The sequence below is a fragment of the Acomys russatus genome, chromosome 17 (genome assembly GCF_903995435.1).
Source record: "Acomys russatus chromosome 17, mAcoRus1.1, whole genome shotgun sequence".
In the NCBI taxonomy this organism is placed as follows: domain Eukaryota; kingdom Metazoa; phylum Chordata; class Mammalia; order Rodentia; family Muridae; genus Acomys; species Acomys russatus.
Window position 1 is genome coordinate 2,806,532 of NC_067153.1, and position 18,750 is coordinate 2,825,281.

The 18,750-nt window shown below is 37.4% G+C and overlaps 1 protein-coding gene across 1 annotated transcript in view; it reads left to right on the plus strand.

Annotated features, from left to right (window-relative positions):
* The window catches only part of Vps13b (vacuolar protein sorting 13 homolog B), a 551,580-nt gene that overhangs the window by 297,561 nt on the left and 235,269 nt on the right, over positions 1-18,750 (plus strand). Inside the window, exons 26-30 of the mRNA XM_051159473.1 lie at positions 743-914; positions 1,449-1,563; positions 3,109-3,175; positions 6,459-6,867; positions 14,746-14,857. Of these exons, the coding sequence (XP_051015430.1) occupies positions 743-914; positions 1,449-1,563; positions 3,109-3,175; positions 6,459-6,867; positions 14,746-14,857 (875 nt within the window). The remainder of the gene's footprint in view (positions 1-742; positions 915-1,448; positions 1,564-3,108; positions 3,176-6,458; positions 6,868-14,745; positions 14,858-18,750) is intronic.

Below are 18,750 nucleotides of genomic sequence, written 5' to 3' on the forward strand. Positions count from 1 at the left end.
TAAAAGCTTTTGAAAACAACAACAAAATACTACAAGCAAAAAACCCCACCAAACCTTTTACAGCACGTTTGCTACCATGGATTTTGGGCTCTTATACAAAACAAATTTAATATATACCTAAGAAACTGAATAAGTTCATAATTTATTTCTCTAGGTTGCACTCATTAAAAAAAAAAAAACATTCTTATGAAATCGTAGTCTACCAAGAGAAATGTTTTCTTGATTGTTAAACTGAGCAAATCACTTTTACATTTAAAAAAAAATCATTCATAAATGTTTTATGTCAAAGACATTTCTCCTGTAAAGAGACAGAGGATAAATGCCTTTAGCCTGTGGTCCTCAGCTTCCCTGCAGCAGCTAGTCATCTCCATCAAAAGGCAGACACAGTAAATAAAGGCCTCGGTTGTGACTTGATACAAGTGCATCCTACACAGCTGGTTCTGGCCTTTGGCTAATTGTAGATCCTTGATCTAGAAAGGAGGCAACCGTTGGTGTAATCCTTATATACTTGGAGAGAAAGCTGGAACGGCGCACAGCTACAAGTACTACTGAAATAGCTGGTGGAGTGCATGCTTATGATGGTTAGCTTTGAGCGTTAGCATTAGTAGTATTTATATGATCATAATATATAATATGGAAAAGTTAAAATAATCATTTTAAGTTATAAATTTTATTTCACCTCTTTTTCCTGGCGTATCAACATTTGATGTGTTTTGTTTTGTTGTTTTTTTCCTCACCACAGGGAGATTCCATTCAAGCTGCTGATGATTCACCATTCTCAGATTCTGTTACCTTGGAGCAAACTACTAGTACCATTGGTGGGTCCAGTGGGCGTGTTAGTCTATGGATGCAGTGGGTGCTCCCCAAAGTTACTATAAAGCTCTTTGCTCCAGATCTTGAGAACAAAGGCACAGGTACAGGAATATTTCTTATTCCTTACTACAGAAATAAAATTATTACTGCTATTAGAAAATATATTAAGTGTAGTTTTCTTCAATGTCATCATTTACAATTTAATTAGCTCTTATTCAAGTGTTTTAAGAATGTTGCTAACATTTTATCTCATCACTGTACGAAGTTTATGTGTTCATATTCTCTTGGACTTTGTACAATCTAATTTTGCTTGTCGATAATCAAAATTCACCCAGGATGTGTGAGTGACTTACTCTCTGTGCATAGCTATACGCTACATTGTCAGTATTCAGATATCCTTGACTGGTAACAGATTCGTCTATTCAAATAATAACTGGGTTGCCTAACTCGAGATAGATATATGCCTTCTCTTAACATAAGGGCGCTTTTGACACTAATGCTGCTAATAAGTATAGAGCTTTGTGTACTCTTAGTGCCCTTTAGATGGTCAGAATGTGTTAGCCAGTGTAAAATACGAAATTTTAATGTTGATTATGAGGGACTCTCTTGATAGTAATGCTTGTTTCTTTTTGCAGAGGTTTGCATGGTCAGCGAACTGGAAGATCTCAGTGCGTCCGTAGATATGCAGGATGTGTACACCAAAGTGAAATGTAAGATAGAGAGCTTCAATATTGACCACTATCAAAGCAGGTAAACAGTGAGTAACACATAAAGGACAGCTGTGTTCTCTTAGAGCAAGGCACCATAAGGATGTTTCTGTTTTACAATTATGATTACTGTCAAAGAGAATGCTTAACAGATGAAGTTGTTGTCTTAGTATTCTTTCATTCAAATCCAATAAAATTTTATAACATGGCATATAGCTCTTCATAAATATCCACATTACTGCTTTTACAAATACCCCACAAGTGCATGCCATGTGTTATAGATTTGCTAAGATGCCTAGGACACAATTGAAGTGTCTGATTGTTGCTGCATACTGTTTTTTCTTGCTCTGTAAGCTGCACTGAGGTGGAACTCCAACACTTAGGAGACTTCTCCTTTATTGTAAATCTTATAAATGTCATAGATAAACCTAAAACCACATTATTCCCTGTGTAATCCCTCTGTATCCAAAGTAAGAGTATGGGAATATATGATTTGTTTGTAATAGATATTTTTCAGTGTTTTAAATGATCTTGCCATTAGTGTTTCCTAAAGCCATTTCCTTTTTTGGCTTTATACTATTAAATATACTACAAAATATACTAAGCATACTAAAATATAATATAAAATGCAAAGATGCTATTAAAAATATTTTAAATAGTATTATATTTTCACTTTCACAGTAATTTCTCTTAGAAATAGTCTTAAAATATATTTTCATAATGGGTTCATTATATCCCTCAGCTCAACTGTTTTTATTGTGTAACTGTAGATGTCCAAAGTTATTTTGCAAATGTACTGACCTATTATTACATTCCCTAAAATATTTCTGCAAACATATTCTAGTTCTACTTCTATATTTGTCTGTTCTTATACTTTATACTGTTTATATCAATAAGTACAAGTCCATAATAAATAGCTGAAAATTGTCATTGTGAAACATAAAATATTTCAGTTGCTATGTATAATTGTTACCTAACAAACATAACAAGTAGTAGAACGTGTTGTAACATTATCTTAATAATCAGGTGGTAATTATTTTTGTAATACTTACAGTGAATTGCTATTTAGCATTTGTTGATTTTTCTTTAATTACTTTCCAGTACAGTATACTTAAAATGAAATGATCTTTCATGTAACACATCAGTACAAGCACTGAATTTCTGACATGAATAGTATGTACTATAACTTACCTTAGCTTTACTGTTAAACTTATGTAAATTTTAGATTTTACGTAATTTATCATTGTAATGATATGCTTATTAATATATTTTGTATGCTGGGCTCTGGCTACATACTGGAGTTACAGAGATTAACAAAATAGGCAAAGAGTTGTACCTCTCTGTACCTTCTCATCTATGGGAGAGGCAAAGCTTGGTAAAGGTGAAACAGTTTTTCTGTTAGAAGAAGTGCTCCATGCAGAGCCAGTGGCATGCTGTTGTGCGTGAGTGGTTCTGCAGGTGCACTGGCACATCTGTGCTTGGTACAGCGTGGCGTGCTTTAATTTACAGCTATTGTTATGGTCATGTATGATCCCTTTTTTAATCGAGAGAAATGAAGAGAACAGATAAAGTGCACTATGTTTTCCAGGCCAGGGGAAGGTTGGCAGTCGGGACATTTTGAAGGAGTATTTCTGCAGTGCAAAGAAAAACCTGTGGTGAGACTCATTTAATAATTTTGATTTTTGAGACTATATTTTAAATTGTTTGTATTTATTTTACTTTGCAATAGGTCTAATGATATTAGGAATATCATTCAGATTCAGAATATTTTCTGAATATTCTGAATTTTTCTAAAATTATGTTTAAAATTAAGGTTTCTTATTCTTTTAATCTGCTCATGTTTTGTAACTATCTTTCTTAGTAGCAATTAAATAAATGTACCAAAAGGCAAAGGTAGAACTGTATCACATTTATTACTATATTTTATCATTTTTCATTGCTATGTTGACTTTTTGGAAGATTTTCCTTTTGTAAATGAGTTCATGGTGGATTGACTAAAAACTTAAAGTAATAATTGTTTACAAAAAGCAATTATTTTATTATTTTTTTATTTACCTCCACCTGAATGATTTGGCAGAAGAAAGTGCATACGGGGGCCATATTGAGGAATAGTTCAGATTTAAACCTGGGCAAACTTGAGCAGAATTTAAAATCTCTCCAGCAGCACTCTTGCTCTCTTGCTCTCGCTCTCTCTGCTTGCTGCTTCTATTCCTTTCTTTCTTTCTTTCTTTCTTTTGTCTTTCTTTCTTTCTTCTCTCTCTTTTCTTTTTTCTTTTCATCTTCTCTGTTCCTACCACCTCAAGCCTGCAGGAAGGGTTTTGGTCTGGTCTTTGGGGCAGTGTGGTGGTGTGTTCCTTCCTGTACTGACAAGCTGAACAGATGCACCTTGCTGATTTGACCCCTCAGCAAGCAGGACTATCTCAGTAATTGTTACCTTCTTTTCTTCTGTAAGAAATCACTTTAAATCTATATGCCCAAGTTACTCTAAAAAGTACCCAAAGAAGGAACTGTAAGTCAGCTCTCGATTGTCACTGTGTCAATCACATTTACCTTATAAGTGAAATACAACGTATTTTTGCGTCATAAATTGGCTTTCTATCATGCTCTAGCTGTCACCTGTACATACTAGTGCTATTCTGAGTTTTTGAATAAGAATGTTGTTATCAATATAAGGAAATCAAAGTAAGTTATTACGTGAGGTGGATGTCTGTTGTGTTGATTGATCGGGAGTTGACCAATACAGCGTTTACTTCTAGCCCAGACTGCTATTTGGTTTGGTTAGTTTTTCTCTGTTATGCAGCTGTCATCCTCTCACAGCTAATTGGATGTATTTTATCTATCGCTGTATTGAATTGAGACAAGTTCATTCTTCCATTGTTTTCTGGGTACAAAATGAATTTAGGCTGCATCCTCGTAACTTTCAGACGTAGCTGATGTGTATATTTTTTGAATAGTGCAGCATATGTAAATACGTTGTTATACTCATTCTTTTGAGTGTCATTATTAAAGTTAATAAAATTCATGAAAATTTAAAATGTACATGATATTTATTCTACTAAGTCACTATAAACACTGCTGTTTTCTCAGCATGTGTAAAATACTTCTCATTTCTTTATAAAGGTGAAAAGGCCTAGATATTACCCTTATAAAATATTTCCTATGATTGTCCCCTTACATGTAAGCTGACCAGTTTATCTGCATAACAACAAATGCTTCTTTTCACTTGGTTTTTAACTTTTTCTATGAGCACCTTTAGTACTAGAAGTGTGCGTCTGAGGCATGGCGTGTGTGTCGGTAGATGGTGTGTGGGGTTCCTGTCATGCGTCTCCATGCTCAGCTGCCTGTTCCTCAGCAGCAATGGCTGACCCTGAGCTCAGAAACGTTCCTAGTCACTTCAAATGTCTTCAGACGGCCCCACAAACTTCATTATGAATCTTTTAACATTTTTGACATTTTTCTATCTACATTTTAAATAGATTCTTTTTTTGTTTGTTTGTTTGTTTTGTTTTTTTGTTTTTCGAGACAAGGTTTCTCTGTGTAGCCTTGACTGTCCTGGACTCACATTGTAGACCAGGCTGGCCTCAAACTCTAACTACATTTTAAAAAATAATTGCCCTAGAGTAGGGATGCATCTCTGAAAGGGACTGCACGCTGCTGCGTGAGGAAGCCCCTGAGCACAGTCCTCAGCATCACTCCAGCAGAGGTACTGCTCAGGAAATGCCTTAACTATTTGCTGTCTCTAACTATTCATTTTACATTTTGCTCATTTAAAGTTTAAATAAAATGCTGTTTTTTACCATATGAAAGGGAATATTTTGCCTCAGTTTTGGCCAAGTGTATTTCTAATCCTTAGTTAACACAGGTACAGCAGTTTAAGAAGATTAAAGCCTTTCCATTATGTACTTACCTTCCAAGGCTGTTTCTTTCAACATGTTTCACTGATTTTTTTTTTTTTTTTGCGTTCACATATTGAAATGCCTTTATAATTTTCCATGGTTTGAATAAAAGCTTACTATGAACTGGATTATTTAGGTTACTGTAGTGTTCTCCTCACAGCACAGTTTGGAGACCTGGGGATGGAGCTTTGCTGTGGCCTTGTGCACTGGGGTGACAGCAGGCCCTTCCCATGCTGTTGCCTAATGGCCAGCACCCCAGGGATCAAAGCAGTGCTTTATTTACCTTTACTTTGGTTCTGTTTGCATTGAGCATAGAGAGAAAAACAAGAGAAGCAGGGAGTAGATGCAGAGAGGAAGGCTGGAAGGGTTAAAACGGTGCTGAGGGAGACCACTAGGAGAAATTGTTATTTCAGCACTAAATGATGACATTCTATGTTTTTCCCAATGGTCAAATAATTGACTTGAAAATGCATACAAAGTTTTGCACCTTCCTTCATTATAAAGTCCAGTCTAAAATCTAACAGGCAACTGAACTCAGACGTAGAGCACTTCCATAGCCTGTGAAGACCCTGGGTTCATTCCCTAGCCCCCCCCCCACAAACACACACACACACACACACACACACACACACACACACACACACGCACGCACGCACGCACGCACACGCCCTAGGGGTGATGACATCACAGACCTGGCCGACTTCCTTCGCAAAGGCCGCCATGGGCGCAGTAGCTTTAAAGACCATCCCCTCAGCTGTGGGGCGAGGTGCTGGGAGGGCAATACATTTGTTCCAGTTAATTTCATGTTGTTAAGTGTAAAGTAGGATTTTCTCAGGGAATTCCTAATCTTCAGGTACCTCAATCTAAAATCCATGGAAGCTTTTAATTTCTCCATAGAATTGACCACTGTCATGTTTATTAAGTGTAAGATGACCAATACAAAAAGGCCAACATACTAGGGTTTTTTTTTTAATCTCTCTCTCATAAAGATTGTCTCCTTTTAAAAATGAAATGTGTCTTTTGCTTTCCTTTTTTGGAACAGACAACTGCAAAACTTGTAGATGGCGCTCATCAACAGCATGGATTTCTTTCTCTGACATACACAAAAGCCGTAACAAAAAATGTCCGCCACAAGCTGACCTCAAGAAATGAGCGAAGAAGTTTCCATAAGTTATCTGAAGGGTTAATGGATGGCTCACCTCATTTTCTTCACGAAATTCTTCTTTCTGCGCAAGCATTTGACATTGTGCTTTGCTTTCCTTTATTGAATGCTATTGCAAGCATATTTCACACTAAACTCCCAAGGACCCAAAGAGAGAAAAGAAAGTCTTCCGGTCAGCCCATGAGGAGCCATACACTGACTTCCCGCAATTTACCTTTGATTTACATCAATACAAGTGTGATCAGAATTTTTGTTCCCCAAATAGAAGAAACACAGTCAGCTGTTGAAGGTATAGTTTTGTCTTTGTTTTTCCATGTGTATGGAGCTTGGAGACGGGTAGGTAGAGAAGTAGGTTATAGTAATTTTCTCCATGAAACATTGGCATAAGTCTTATTAATATATGAACAGAAGTCTTATTAATATATGAACAGAAGTCTTATTTTACATTCTGGCCTTTTTTTTTCACAGGAGTTACTAACTATCTAACTCTATTTTATTAGAATGAGAGCTGAGATTATTTTTCCTCTGTACCATTTTGCTTTCTGTCTGGAATTCTAATGTTGTATTCAATTATTATCCAAGATACATAAATTTTTGTTCAAAAAAATAAAATAATGTTCATAATGATGAATTTTATGAAAATTCTGTTAGAAGTACCTAAAACCTTAGGGTTGGAAGAAAACTTGTCAGCAGACCAGCATGGTTCTCCAGCCTTTGCAGTGCCTCCTAGGAATCCAGTCATTCACTTGTGTTAAATTAATAATTAATAATCCTCTTTCATGCACAGGAATGATTTCAACATTTTATTTTCCTCTGTTGTGTTGGAAAAAAAGGGGGCAAAGATTTAGGAAATTTGAGAGACATTTTAGCTCACTTGTTAATGTGTGAGTTTTGAGATCATGCAGATTGAGATAAAATCCCAACTTTGCTACGTAGAGTTTGAGCTCCCTGTGCACAGTATGTATAGCTCTCCTGAGTGCCGTGGCACTGTGTTTGACTGCAGGCTGTAGTAACAGCACATGGCTCCCTGAGACTCCTCTTTTCATCGTGGTAGATGGTTTCAAATAATGACGCTGGAGACAGCGCATACAGCAACAGTCCCATAATAAGTTCTCACTTAATAGAACCATTCCGATGAGGAAATTATACCCTTTCTGTGCAGAATGCCGCACGCCTCACACCTCACTGTCACAAGTACATCTCTAGCCACATGTAATTCCGTGGTTGCTCCGAGCTGTAGACGAGACTGGTTGATTTTTGTCTCTCTGTTCCTGTGGTGACAATTTCTTAAACTGGGAATTAGTAAGTAATAGAGTCTGGCTGCTTGGAAGTACCAGGTAAAGGTGCTAGCAGGTTTTCTGCATTGTAAGGGGCTGTTTCCTGCTTGTAGATTGGTACCTCACTGCTGGGACCTCACAAAAGAAAACAAAAATTCAAACAAAAAGGCAGAAGGGACAGCTCATTGACCAAATACCGTTAGTAGCAAGATGGAGTGCTTATGACTGAATTGCTTCCTAGAGGCCCCATCTGCTTGATTTAGCTCCAACATAAGCACTTTTGGAGGAATTCCTGATTTCAACGTATAGCAACTACCCTGATAATCATTGTAATCTTATGAATTCAAGAGAAAAGAAAAGAGTGAGTATTTGAGATACAGGTCATAGTTTATGCTACATAGGAATATGAGCAGGTTTTCTTTTTTGTTCTAATTATTATATAGAGGAAGAAGACTGTGAGTGGCCAGTGGTAATAAATATCAGAGAAAAGCACCTGGTTTCACACATCCTTCCCAGAGTCTAGGCTGTCTACCCGGACAGATGATCTTAATTACAGAAGGTATTCTGTCTGCATATTACCATTACTAAGTCCTATTAAAATAATAGGCCCTTTCATTTCCATAATTAAGCGTTTGTAGAGCTTTATAGACCTACCCAGTGTATAGTAATTCTCACCATGCTTTTGGTCCTGCCTTTATTACTATTTGAATTAGAGGTTGGTTACTTACTTTAAGATTGAAAGTCAGTGCTTTCAGTTGTGCTCTGTTCTAACAGTACTATGCAGTTGCTTTCACCTGTTCATATAGTTTATAAAACACAGGAATTCAAAAAACAGCTGACCCTTATGAGCACGTGATGGGTGACAACCTGCTAACCAGACAGAGCAAAGCTGCACATCCCTACAGATACAATGACCTTTGTGCTTTTGCCTGGTTACTCTTCTTAGTTAGATGACTATCTAATGAATACTAGATAAATAATTCCCAGTAAAGATACAGAAGTAAAAAGAAGAACCTACGTTTTTACAGCAGATAATTTCCTACAGGCCAAATTTGCAAGTTAGGTTATCACTTTCTCATGAGCATGGAAGAGATTACTGACATGAAGGACCATTTAGATTAGCAAACCATCCTTTTGTCAGTCTTTTAACTTTTAACATGTATTTATGAAGAGATGGTAGTGTACCACATGGGTGTGTGGAGGCCAAAGGACAATCTGGGGAGTCAGTTATCCTCCTGGGAACAAAGAAGTAAATTCAGAGCATCAGAATTAGCAACAACTACTCTTATCCGTTGAGCCATTCCTCTTATTTAATTTAAAATAAGATAAGTTAAAAAGTTCTTATCCATCACAGAGATTCTTTGCAGATCGTGGTTTATGTTCTCTATTTCATAAATATCTAGTCTCAGTTGAATGTAAATTGGTAAAGCCAAATTTTATTGAAACCTAAGACAGAAAGTGATACTGGAAATGAGAAGTTGAGATGAGAGAGAAAATAAACACAGGTAGCATGCTTAGAGCAGACAGTGAAAAGCAAAATCAAGGACCAAATGGGAGTCAAGCATCCTCCCTGGATCCCTCCTTGTTACTTAGCTTCTTTGGGTCTGTGGCTTGTAGCATGGTAATCCTGTACATTATGGCTAATATCCACTTTTAAATGAGTATATGCCATATGTGTCTTTGGGTTTGGGTCACCTCACTCAGGATGATATTTTCTTGTTCCATCCTTTTGCTTGCAAATTTCATGATGTTCTTGTTTTTAATAGCTGAGTAGTATTCCATTGTGTAAATGCACAACAGTTTCTTTATCCAGTCTTCTGTTGAGGAACATCTATTTTGTTTTTAGTTCTGGCTATTATGAATAAAGCTGCTATGAACATAGTTGAGCAAGTGTCTCGGTGGCATGGTGGAGCATCTTTTGGGTATATGTCCAGGACTGGAGGGGTGGTATAGCTAGGTCTTGAGCTAAACCAACCCCAATTTTCTAAGAAACCAACAGATTGATTTCCACAGAGACCTTCCCCTTCTCTGAGGAGAATGCGGGGGAGGGGTGTGTGAAGGTGGGCACAGGAAGGAGAGGAAGGATGCCGTAATCAGGATGTAAAGTGAATGAGTAAGTTAATGAGGAAGCAGTACCATGTCACAGCTTTTCTTCTTTTGACTTCTTTTTCTACTTATTTTCTGGTTGTTGTTGCTTTCTTCCCGGTGCTGAGCATGGAGCCTTTGGCCTCGTGCACATGTTATCTCTGGGCTGAACATTTCATAGAAATACATTTCATACGATATGAGTTAATATTGATTACAAATACAACTTTTAAAAAGCTACATGGGTTTATTTCATTATCAATTTCTAATTTTAAAACTGTACAAAGACTACAAACAGTGTCCTCAAGTTAATTCTCCCTAATGAATTAGTGTAATATGGTATACCTACATCCAAGCCATCCTTGTGGGCTGTGCCACAATCCCAGAACCCCTGAGCAGGGGCAGTAGGACTGCCGGAAGTTCAAGGCCATACTGGCCTGCATGGTATGTTTTCAGCAAGCCAAGGCTACAAAGTTAGATTCTGTTGTATGTGCCCCTGTGTGGGTGGGTGGGTGTATGTGTGTATGTGTGTTTTAGTAATTTTATTGGTAAGTATTGCTAATTCAGATGTCACTTTGCCTTAATGTAGTCCTCTGATGTGTATTCCCTGTTTCTCATTTGTCTTCACATATTCTGTTTAACTGATGTACTGAATGATTCTCATGGTATACAAAAAGTATTTTTTCACTGAGAGTTACACCTTTGAGTGTAACTTTGAGAGTTACTTCTTTATTATAGCATTCCTATGCAATGGGATGACAAATTGGTGAAAAAATCTTACAGGACGGACTGTTGTCCTCCGTGTCAGTGTTGGTCACACCCCTTGCTAAGAGTGCCTCATTCAGTGGTAGCTCGTTCCTCCTGAGATGTAACTTGTTTGTTGCTATGTCTTGTCATTGACTTGGAAACATTTTGTTATGGCTATTGTTATAGGAGGTTGGCTTTATTTGGGAAGGGAGTGTAAAATACACATGATAAAAATTTCTGCTAACAATAGAAATTTAAAAATAGCCTTATTTCTTCTAGAATTACGGGAATCCCAATTTAATCAATTGCAGTAATACATCCAGAATTCCACTATTTGATTTTAAAGCTATGTATGTTTGTTTGGGTTTTTAACCTTTATTTTATTTTGACAGTGTTATCATGTATAATATCAGAGTTCAGGTACTTAAGTGCTTTCTGAGGTTGCTTTGAAGAACATTACGAGACAGGGACTATTGTTGTAGGTATATTTGGAAAGATACATGCTACAAGATTCAATATAACTAAGGAAATCTTAGTAGAAACAATATTATTGTAGTAAATACCACTAATTGACTGGCTAGTAAGACAGAATGAAGAATGGAATGTCAATTCATTTTATTTTAGAAGTGCTTTGAAAGGAAATATATTGGAATAATATCTTTAGAAGAGTAATTAAGTTGAAAATGTCTGTCTGGCAAGTAGTCTCAATACGTATATATAATAAATGTAGTAACTCTTTCGTAAAAGTGGCCGGTGTAGTCTGCGTTTACAGCTGTGTGCACATCACAGAGCAGGCTGACTCCTCCTCCACTTCCCTCTGGTCGGCCTGTTCTCTTCCCCTTCACACGCGTTGACCCTGCTGCCAGCATGGACTGTGACTAACACGCTTTGTTAATGGTGTTGATTCAGCTATTACAATGGCTGACTTTATACAAGTATGATATTACACAGTGGTAAGTTCAGCATGCTTTCAACTTCAGATATTTTATTCCATTGAGCTTATGAGAAGCTTGAAGTCTCCCAATCATTGTTTTATATCTGAATTTTTTAAAATGGGTTTGAGGAGAAGAATCTTATCCTTATAATTTCAAGAAACTTAAACATCAGGACACAGATGCAAGATTATGATTTCCGAGTTGTTTATAGCCTTTTCTCTAAAGCACACATGCATGTGCACACAGATATATGTTTACATGCACACACAGACATATAGATTTGTACAGCTTTACCCCAAAAAGGATGATCTTTCTGAGTTATAGTTCTTGCTAATAGTAAATGTTTAAATAACATCTGATGATGATGACGTCATCTTTACCCTTCTAGCATTTGTTTCAGTGAGTCGATTTTGAAAGTCTAGTTTCAACCTGAGTTTATTTGCGTCTTTTACTGTCATCAAGATTCTAAATCCACAGTGTTTCACTTCCCACTTCAGTTTTTATTTCCTCATAGAGAGCTGTGTTTTGGATATAGCATGTGTCTGGGGGTGAGTGGTTTCCTATAAGGCTTACTTAAAACAGCTAGAAGGAAGAAGTCAGACATTGATTTCCATGTTGAAATGCTTTAAAAGTGAATATTTCCTCCTGTGGCCCAATAATTAAAAGCAGGTTTTATTCCCTCTCAAGTCTCTGATGAGGTTGAAGAACAGATAATTTAGTCTTACAATTAAGCTTAGTTGTTTAGGGGTTAAGGTGTTTTTAGGTCTAGATAGATGTTTTAAGTTAATAGAGAAGAGATATGATAGATATTGATATTCATTCAGAATTTTAGACTCAAACAATAGGAAAGATGTTTACTTCAAGGTTGCCAAATACAAATAGCCAGATCACTATGAATGTAATATTTAAATAATTCCTGATTGTTTCGTGGTTCTTCTATGTGTAATAATATAAATGTATATATAAAAAAAGAGAGAGAGAGAGAGAGAGAGAGAGAGAGAAAAGGTTAAATGTGCTGGAGGGTAGGCTTGTTTGTTTCTAGCTATAAAGTAACTGAAGAAATCACTAAAGCATTTTCTTATGTGATTTCATTATTTTTGCATATATATGAAAGAAGATTTTTGATGAATTGAATACTTCCTATAATAAATTTTTCATCTAATTTATGAATGCTTGTCAGTAAGTAGTTATATATGTATTTTACTGTGACTTTAGTGTAACCTACTGAGTTCACGTTTGGCTCTAATAAGTTCTGCTCTTGGATCTGGCTTTGTATGAAACGCCAAGGGTGTCATTTTTCTTCCATGTGCACCTCTTTGACCGCAGCAGCTCTACCTCAGTCTGAGACTTCATATGGCGGGCACTATCTGCAGCCTGCAACGACAGTTAGCAAGTCCACTAATTGTTCTGTGCTATAGTCTGTTCTGCAGGCTTACTACTTAGTGATTTAATTGATGCCTTCTGCTTAATCAGAGGCTTTACCCACATGGAACTATTAAGCTTGGCATATAATGCAAGATCTGTGAAATGTAAACACTGTTCATAGTATGAGGACCTATAATCAAGCCAGACCTCCTGTCATTTGAAAATAGCACAGCTGTATGAGACGTAGTGTTCTGTTTGATCTTTTTTGCAATGGGCCTTTTAAATCATTGTGTTTACTGAGATGTCCACATGTTAATATTTATTATGATAGTTCATCTCCTTTTCTCCCATTTGCTGCCCGCCCTCCTCCCAGCTTCCTACCACCGCAGCAGTTTCTCCCGTCATATTCGTCCTCCTGCCTTGCTGACTAGCTTATGATTGTCTTTTCATTTGCTCAATTCTAACTTTCTTTTTTTGGACTAATCAAAGTCAGACCATACCAAGTGTGCTGCTGATGCAGCTGGAAATAATCTCCTTGCTCTCGCATTCTTTGGGCAGTACAATTTGGGGAACACGGATTGGGCCTTCATGGGAAATTCTGGAGGCCTTGCACCCAGACCTTCTCCTTTCTGTCAGTGGCAGATGCTAACGGCTCCTTGAATGAAAGGGGGGGGGTATCTTTTGTGTCTGGCACTTTGTATTCATACTCCCACCCCCACTTTTCTCAGTGGTATTGGTGGTGCCTCACATGAAGTACGCAGGTATACTGTCACTGAGCTATATTGCTGACCTCATGGATTTTAAAATACTGAAAGTAAAGAAGCTGGTACATTATGTTCATAATGTTTAAAAGTGACTAAATAGGCCATTACACAGAGAAGCCCTGTGTCAAAAACATAATAACTAAATAGTTCTTATAGTTAGTTTATTATTAAAGTCATTGAATTTAATGAATAGTGTTATTTAAAAGGCCCTATCCTTTCCAAATATTCTGAAGTAGCTGTAGGGTACAGGAAAATGTGGGAACTTCATAAGAACATGAAGTTACATCAGTTCTTATTCAGTACAAAGAGAAGAATTAGAACCCGGTATTGCTTTGTTTTTGACACTCTTATTTCTCAGCTTTATTAGAAAATGAGACCTGTTCCTCAAGCCCTTTCCCAAGTGCAATCATTGCAATTCAACACTCATTTGATGACAAACTAAGACTTTTCTCAGAGTAAATCATTTGCCTTTTCCATCGTCAGTATTGGAACCATCCCAGTTTTCTTAGATTTTCTCATATTTCATAGCTATACTGTATATAATTGTGATATATGTAATTATCATTATACATATAAAGTTAAACAATGGAGAATTTTTTGCCTGTGTTGTTGGTGTTCTGTTGTATGTTTGTAGTGTTAAAGTTCCAGAACTGATCGTTGCTGTAAAGAACTCTACAGTAGTATGATTGTGAAATTAGCTCATTATATGGCTTCAGTCTCATACACATATACTTAATAACAATATATTGTTATATTAAGGAGAAGCTGGTTTTTTAAATTGTTATTTTTAATTGTGGTAAACAGAGAACCATAAAATAGGATTTTAAGAAAATAGACTTTTAAAAGCATCAAAAATTTTATTCTAAATGTGGCTTTTTTGTTGTTATTTTATCATTTATTGGCCTTCTTACTAGGTATTGGCTTCCTATTTCCTCAAATTCTCTCACTGTGCATCCTAGGTCTATGTGTATCATGTCTCTTCCTTCTGTTACAGGGAATCAGGCACCAAAGGAGGACACGATGGTTTTGAAGGTTGGTTCTGTTGCCATGGCTCCCCAGGCTGATAATCCACTTGGCAGATCTGTCCTCAGGAAGGATATTTACCAGTAAGTTGATTTTCTTACATTCAGTCTTGCAACAGTTTTTGTCCTGAAGAAAAGTACAATGATCAATAAAACTTGTGTGGTGTGGCCTCTAGAAATACAGTTTACTGGGGATCTTTTGATATTTCAAACCAGGCTTTTCTGATTTTCCTCAGTTGTGGGTTTTTAAATTCATTCAGACAAATCAAGTATTCCTGTGAAGTGTTGATGAATAGCAGAATGCAAGTACCAAGTCACCATGAGATGAAGAAGCATAGCTTGGAAAATTTCAGCAGCCTTCATATTTGACCAAATCTCTAATCACATACGAAAATGAGGTCCTTTCTAGAACTACCACATGCTACTGGAGTCTTGTTGTATCAGAGTGATGCATTTTCTTAATTTAAGCATAAGCCATTATTTGAAGTGCAGGCTCATGGATGTCATATGGATCAAAGCTGTAAAGAAAAGCAAACTTCTAAGGAGAAACTTCACAGTAAACACTTTCTGTGAAAATGCCTGGCTCTGGATTTTGTCACCAAGTGTTTGCAAACCACACCAAGCATATATGGACGACTTCACTGCTGAACATGTGTAATGAGCACGGTAAAAATAATACATAACTTGTCCTGAAGTTGGCAACTGCTGCCAGGCATAGTCGTACAATTGCAAATGCTGCCAAGTGAGAAAAGTCACAGGAATGCAGATGGACGAGTTAGTCTCTTCATCTGCCTCTGGCTGGATTTCAGATGTCACAGTCTTGGTCTTTTAAAAGCTTAAATGCCTACTCTTCTCCAGTAGGTGTCACAGGCTCTAACAGGCTCTGATTTAACTGTTATGTGTACCACCTAGAAGAGACAAGGTTCTTACTTGACTTTTTGTTTTAAGATTTGGTCTCACTATTTAAGTCCAAGTTGATCCTAAGTGTTCACCCTGCTGTCTGAGCACTGCACCCATGAGCTAGTTTCAAACAGACCATCTTCAAATGCATATAGGGATTTTATTAACAAAGTTTTTCCAATTTTCTCTGACTTACATATTGGTCTCCTTCTTATTTCACTGTTTCATGTAGTTTATAGTCTTTATCTCCTTAGGCTTTATTTAGTTAAGTTTACATAAAAAACAAAAAGTATTATCAGTGCTCAGTGAGGTCTTGAGGATTATATAACCTATCTTCTTTGGGATTTAAAAAATTAAAAGTGGGAACTATTAATAAATAATTGTTGCTTATCTAATAGTGAGTTAGCATTAGAGCTTTCAGGGCTGATGGAGTCTAGCTCAATGGTAAAGTGCTTGCCAATAAGGCTGAGGCCTAGGCTTTAGTCTGCAGCCCTGCAATAGGAAAGGAGGGAAGAGGGGACTTGAAAGACCTCTAAGGCTTAGAAGTCCTTCCTCACATTCATTTCCTGTACTTTAGGGATACATTATCTTCATTTAAGGTCTTATTTACTCTAGATGGAAAAAAAAAGTCTGTATTAAAAGATCCTTATACCACTGGTGGAGTAAGCCATGAGATTGCCCCCTCCTCTCATTTGTCCTTCCCTTTGCAATTCCAAACCCGTCCATCGGAGCTGTTCCCTCAGGTTTGCTTGTTTTTAGTTTTCTTACTGGTCTTCCCTGGAATGCCGGGTCCCTCGGGGCACTTTTCTTTTGCCTGCTCTGCTCTCCTGGCTCAGCAAAGTTTGGATTCAAAGCATGCATAGAAACCTTAAAGTCCTACATAGACAAGGCTGCGCTAAGGAACCAGAGTGTCTGTTGAACACCAGAGAATTCTGGAGCCCACAGGCATGCTGAGTAGAGCACTTTTCCTGAAAAGCTCACATTCCAAGTCATTTCCATGTAACTAAACTAACAGAGATTAATGCAGGAGTTTATCAGATCATTTCAGGATCTCATTGAGATGCCGTGTCATCTGCATCAGAGAACGAATAGTGGAAGTAGAAACCACAAATGAATGAAGTAATCGGAGTAGGAGGGGCTCAGTGGGAATAAGAAGACAGGCACAGAGCTAAAGGCCCTGTCCTGAGGCTTCGTTTGTTTTTTATGAATAGATTAACCATACATCTCAGTGGACAGACTGTGAAGATTTGTACTGTGTGATTCCTGACTATGTGACACTTTCAGAACACAGAGACACACAACAAAGGTGTATGACTGCTTCTTGTGGTGTGGAACAAGGATACAAATGGTAGTTGTATTGACAACGGAAGTATTCACTCTGGGGCCATGAAAAAGTTTAGGTAGCAAAGGCAATCTTTAAAACGTGTGAGAGCTCACAGTTCCTGATGCTTAACTGTAGAGCAAACAAAAGCAGAAGCTTGTCCATATGCTTCTGGAGTTTTATGGAGTAACTATTACATAAATGAGATTATTCACAGTTTTGCCCTTTGGCAGCCTTCAGCCCTTCCTCGCCTAGAGACTAAATGAAAATTCCTATCATAATTTTGCCATGGTCTCTCTGAGTGCATAGCACTATCCACCTCATTAGCTTTCAAATACACTCACCTGACTCTAGAGATAAAGTTTTAGGAGCTATGTGTGGGAAATTGGGCATAAATATATGTGAATGCATAAAAAATATACATGCATACACACATATCTGCATATATACACACACAAACGTGCTTACGGTGTTTGTAGCGTAACACAAATATATGTTCCTGGTGAAAATGTAAAATGACTATGTAAAAGTCCTAGACAGTTTCTTTGAAGATTAAAGATAGTTATCACATGGTACGACAGTTCTACTTCCGTGCACATACACGCCCATGCAAACGTTTATAGCACAGCTATTCATAATGGTCTTATTTATGTAAAGTGAAAACAACTTAAAAACCCATCACAATGATGAATGAAACCAAAATGCGCCATTCCGTGTAATTGGCATTATTCTGCCATAGGAAGAAAGGAAGTAGTGATAAACACTGTAGCATGCTGATCTGGTACTCAGTTTGCGTCAGAGAATTAAGTTATTCTCAAAAGGTCAGCTGAAAGACATTGATCAGATCACATGTGCTGTGGCGAGAAGCTGGCATCTGAGGGAGCTCCACACATGTGCAGCGCTCCACAGGACCTTTGTTAATAGGAAGAGCCAGCCAGAAGAAATTGTTTTGTACATTGCTTGCTTTGTTTGTTTGGTTGCTTCTGGTTTTTGGTTTTTGGTTTTCGGTTTTTAGTGTCTCTGTATAGTCTTGGCTGTCCTGGACTTCCTTTGTAGACCAGGCTGGCCTCGAACTCAAGTGCTGGGATTACAGGCATGCGCAACCATGCCTAGATGATTTGTACTTTTCTTAAAAAACAAAGAGGTGTACCAACCCACACAGTAGCCACAGGCAAATGTGGTTGTTCTGCTTTTCAAACTGGAATTTTTTTACATGAAATACTGTTAGATTTTATTGGGTAAAAGTGTTAATATAAATTTGAACAGTTTGGACACAAGCATTAGCTAGGAGAATGACGTGTAAGAAAAGGACTGTAGTGCCTGCCCTCCGGCAGGCAAGGACTTTTCAAGAGGAGGGTTAGAAGTTTTGTCGCGCATGTAGTACACACTAGACCTTCAGAATAAAGTGAAATGTTTCATTACTGCCTTTATTAATTATATTTTGCTGTGGCACTATGGTAGGCACATTGACAAACATTATTACGACTGTAGTCCACTTTGAAAACCCTGTTTCAGTGACCATGTAAATATTTTAATTGCTATAGTGGCTTTTCTTTATTTTTGGGTGTTTCCACTGAACAGTGCTATACTGGAGGGAGAAACCTAGGAGTACACAGGACAGCTAACCAAAGGTGATCTAATGCAACTAAAGGCGCAAATCAGTGCCACCCTGGGCCGATTCCGATGCGATTATGGAGATCCACACTTTATCCTGTCTAACCGGCAAGAAAAGTTGTGCCTCTCAAGTGTGTGCAGG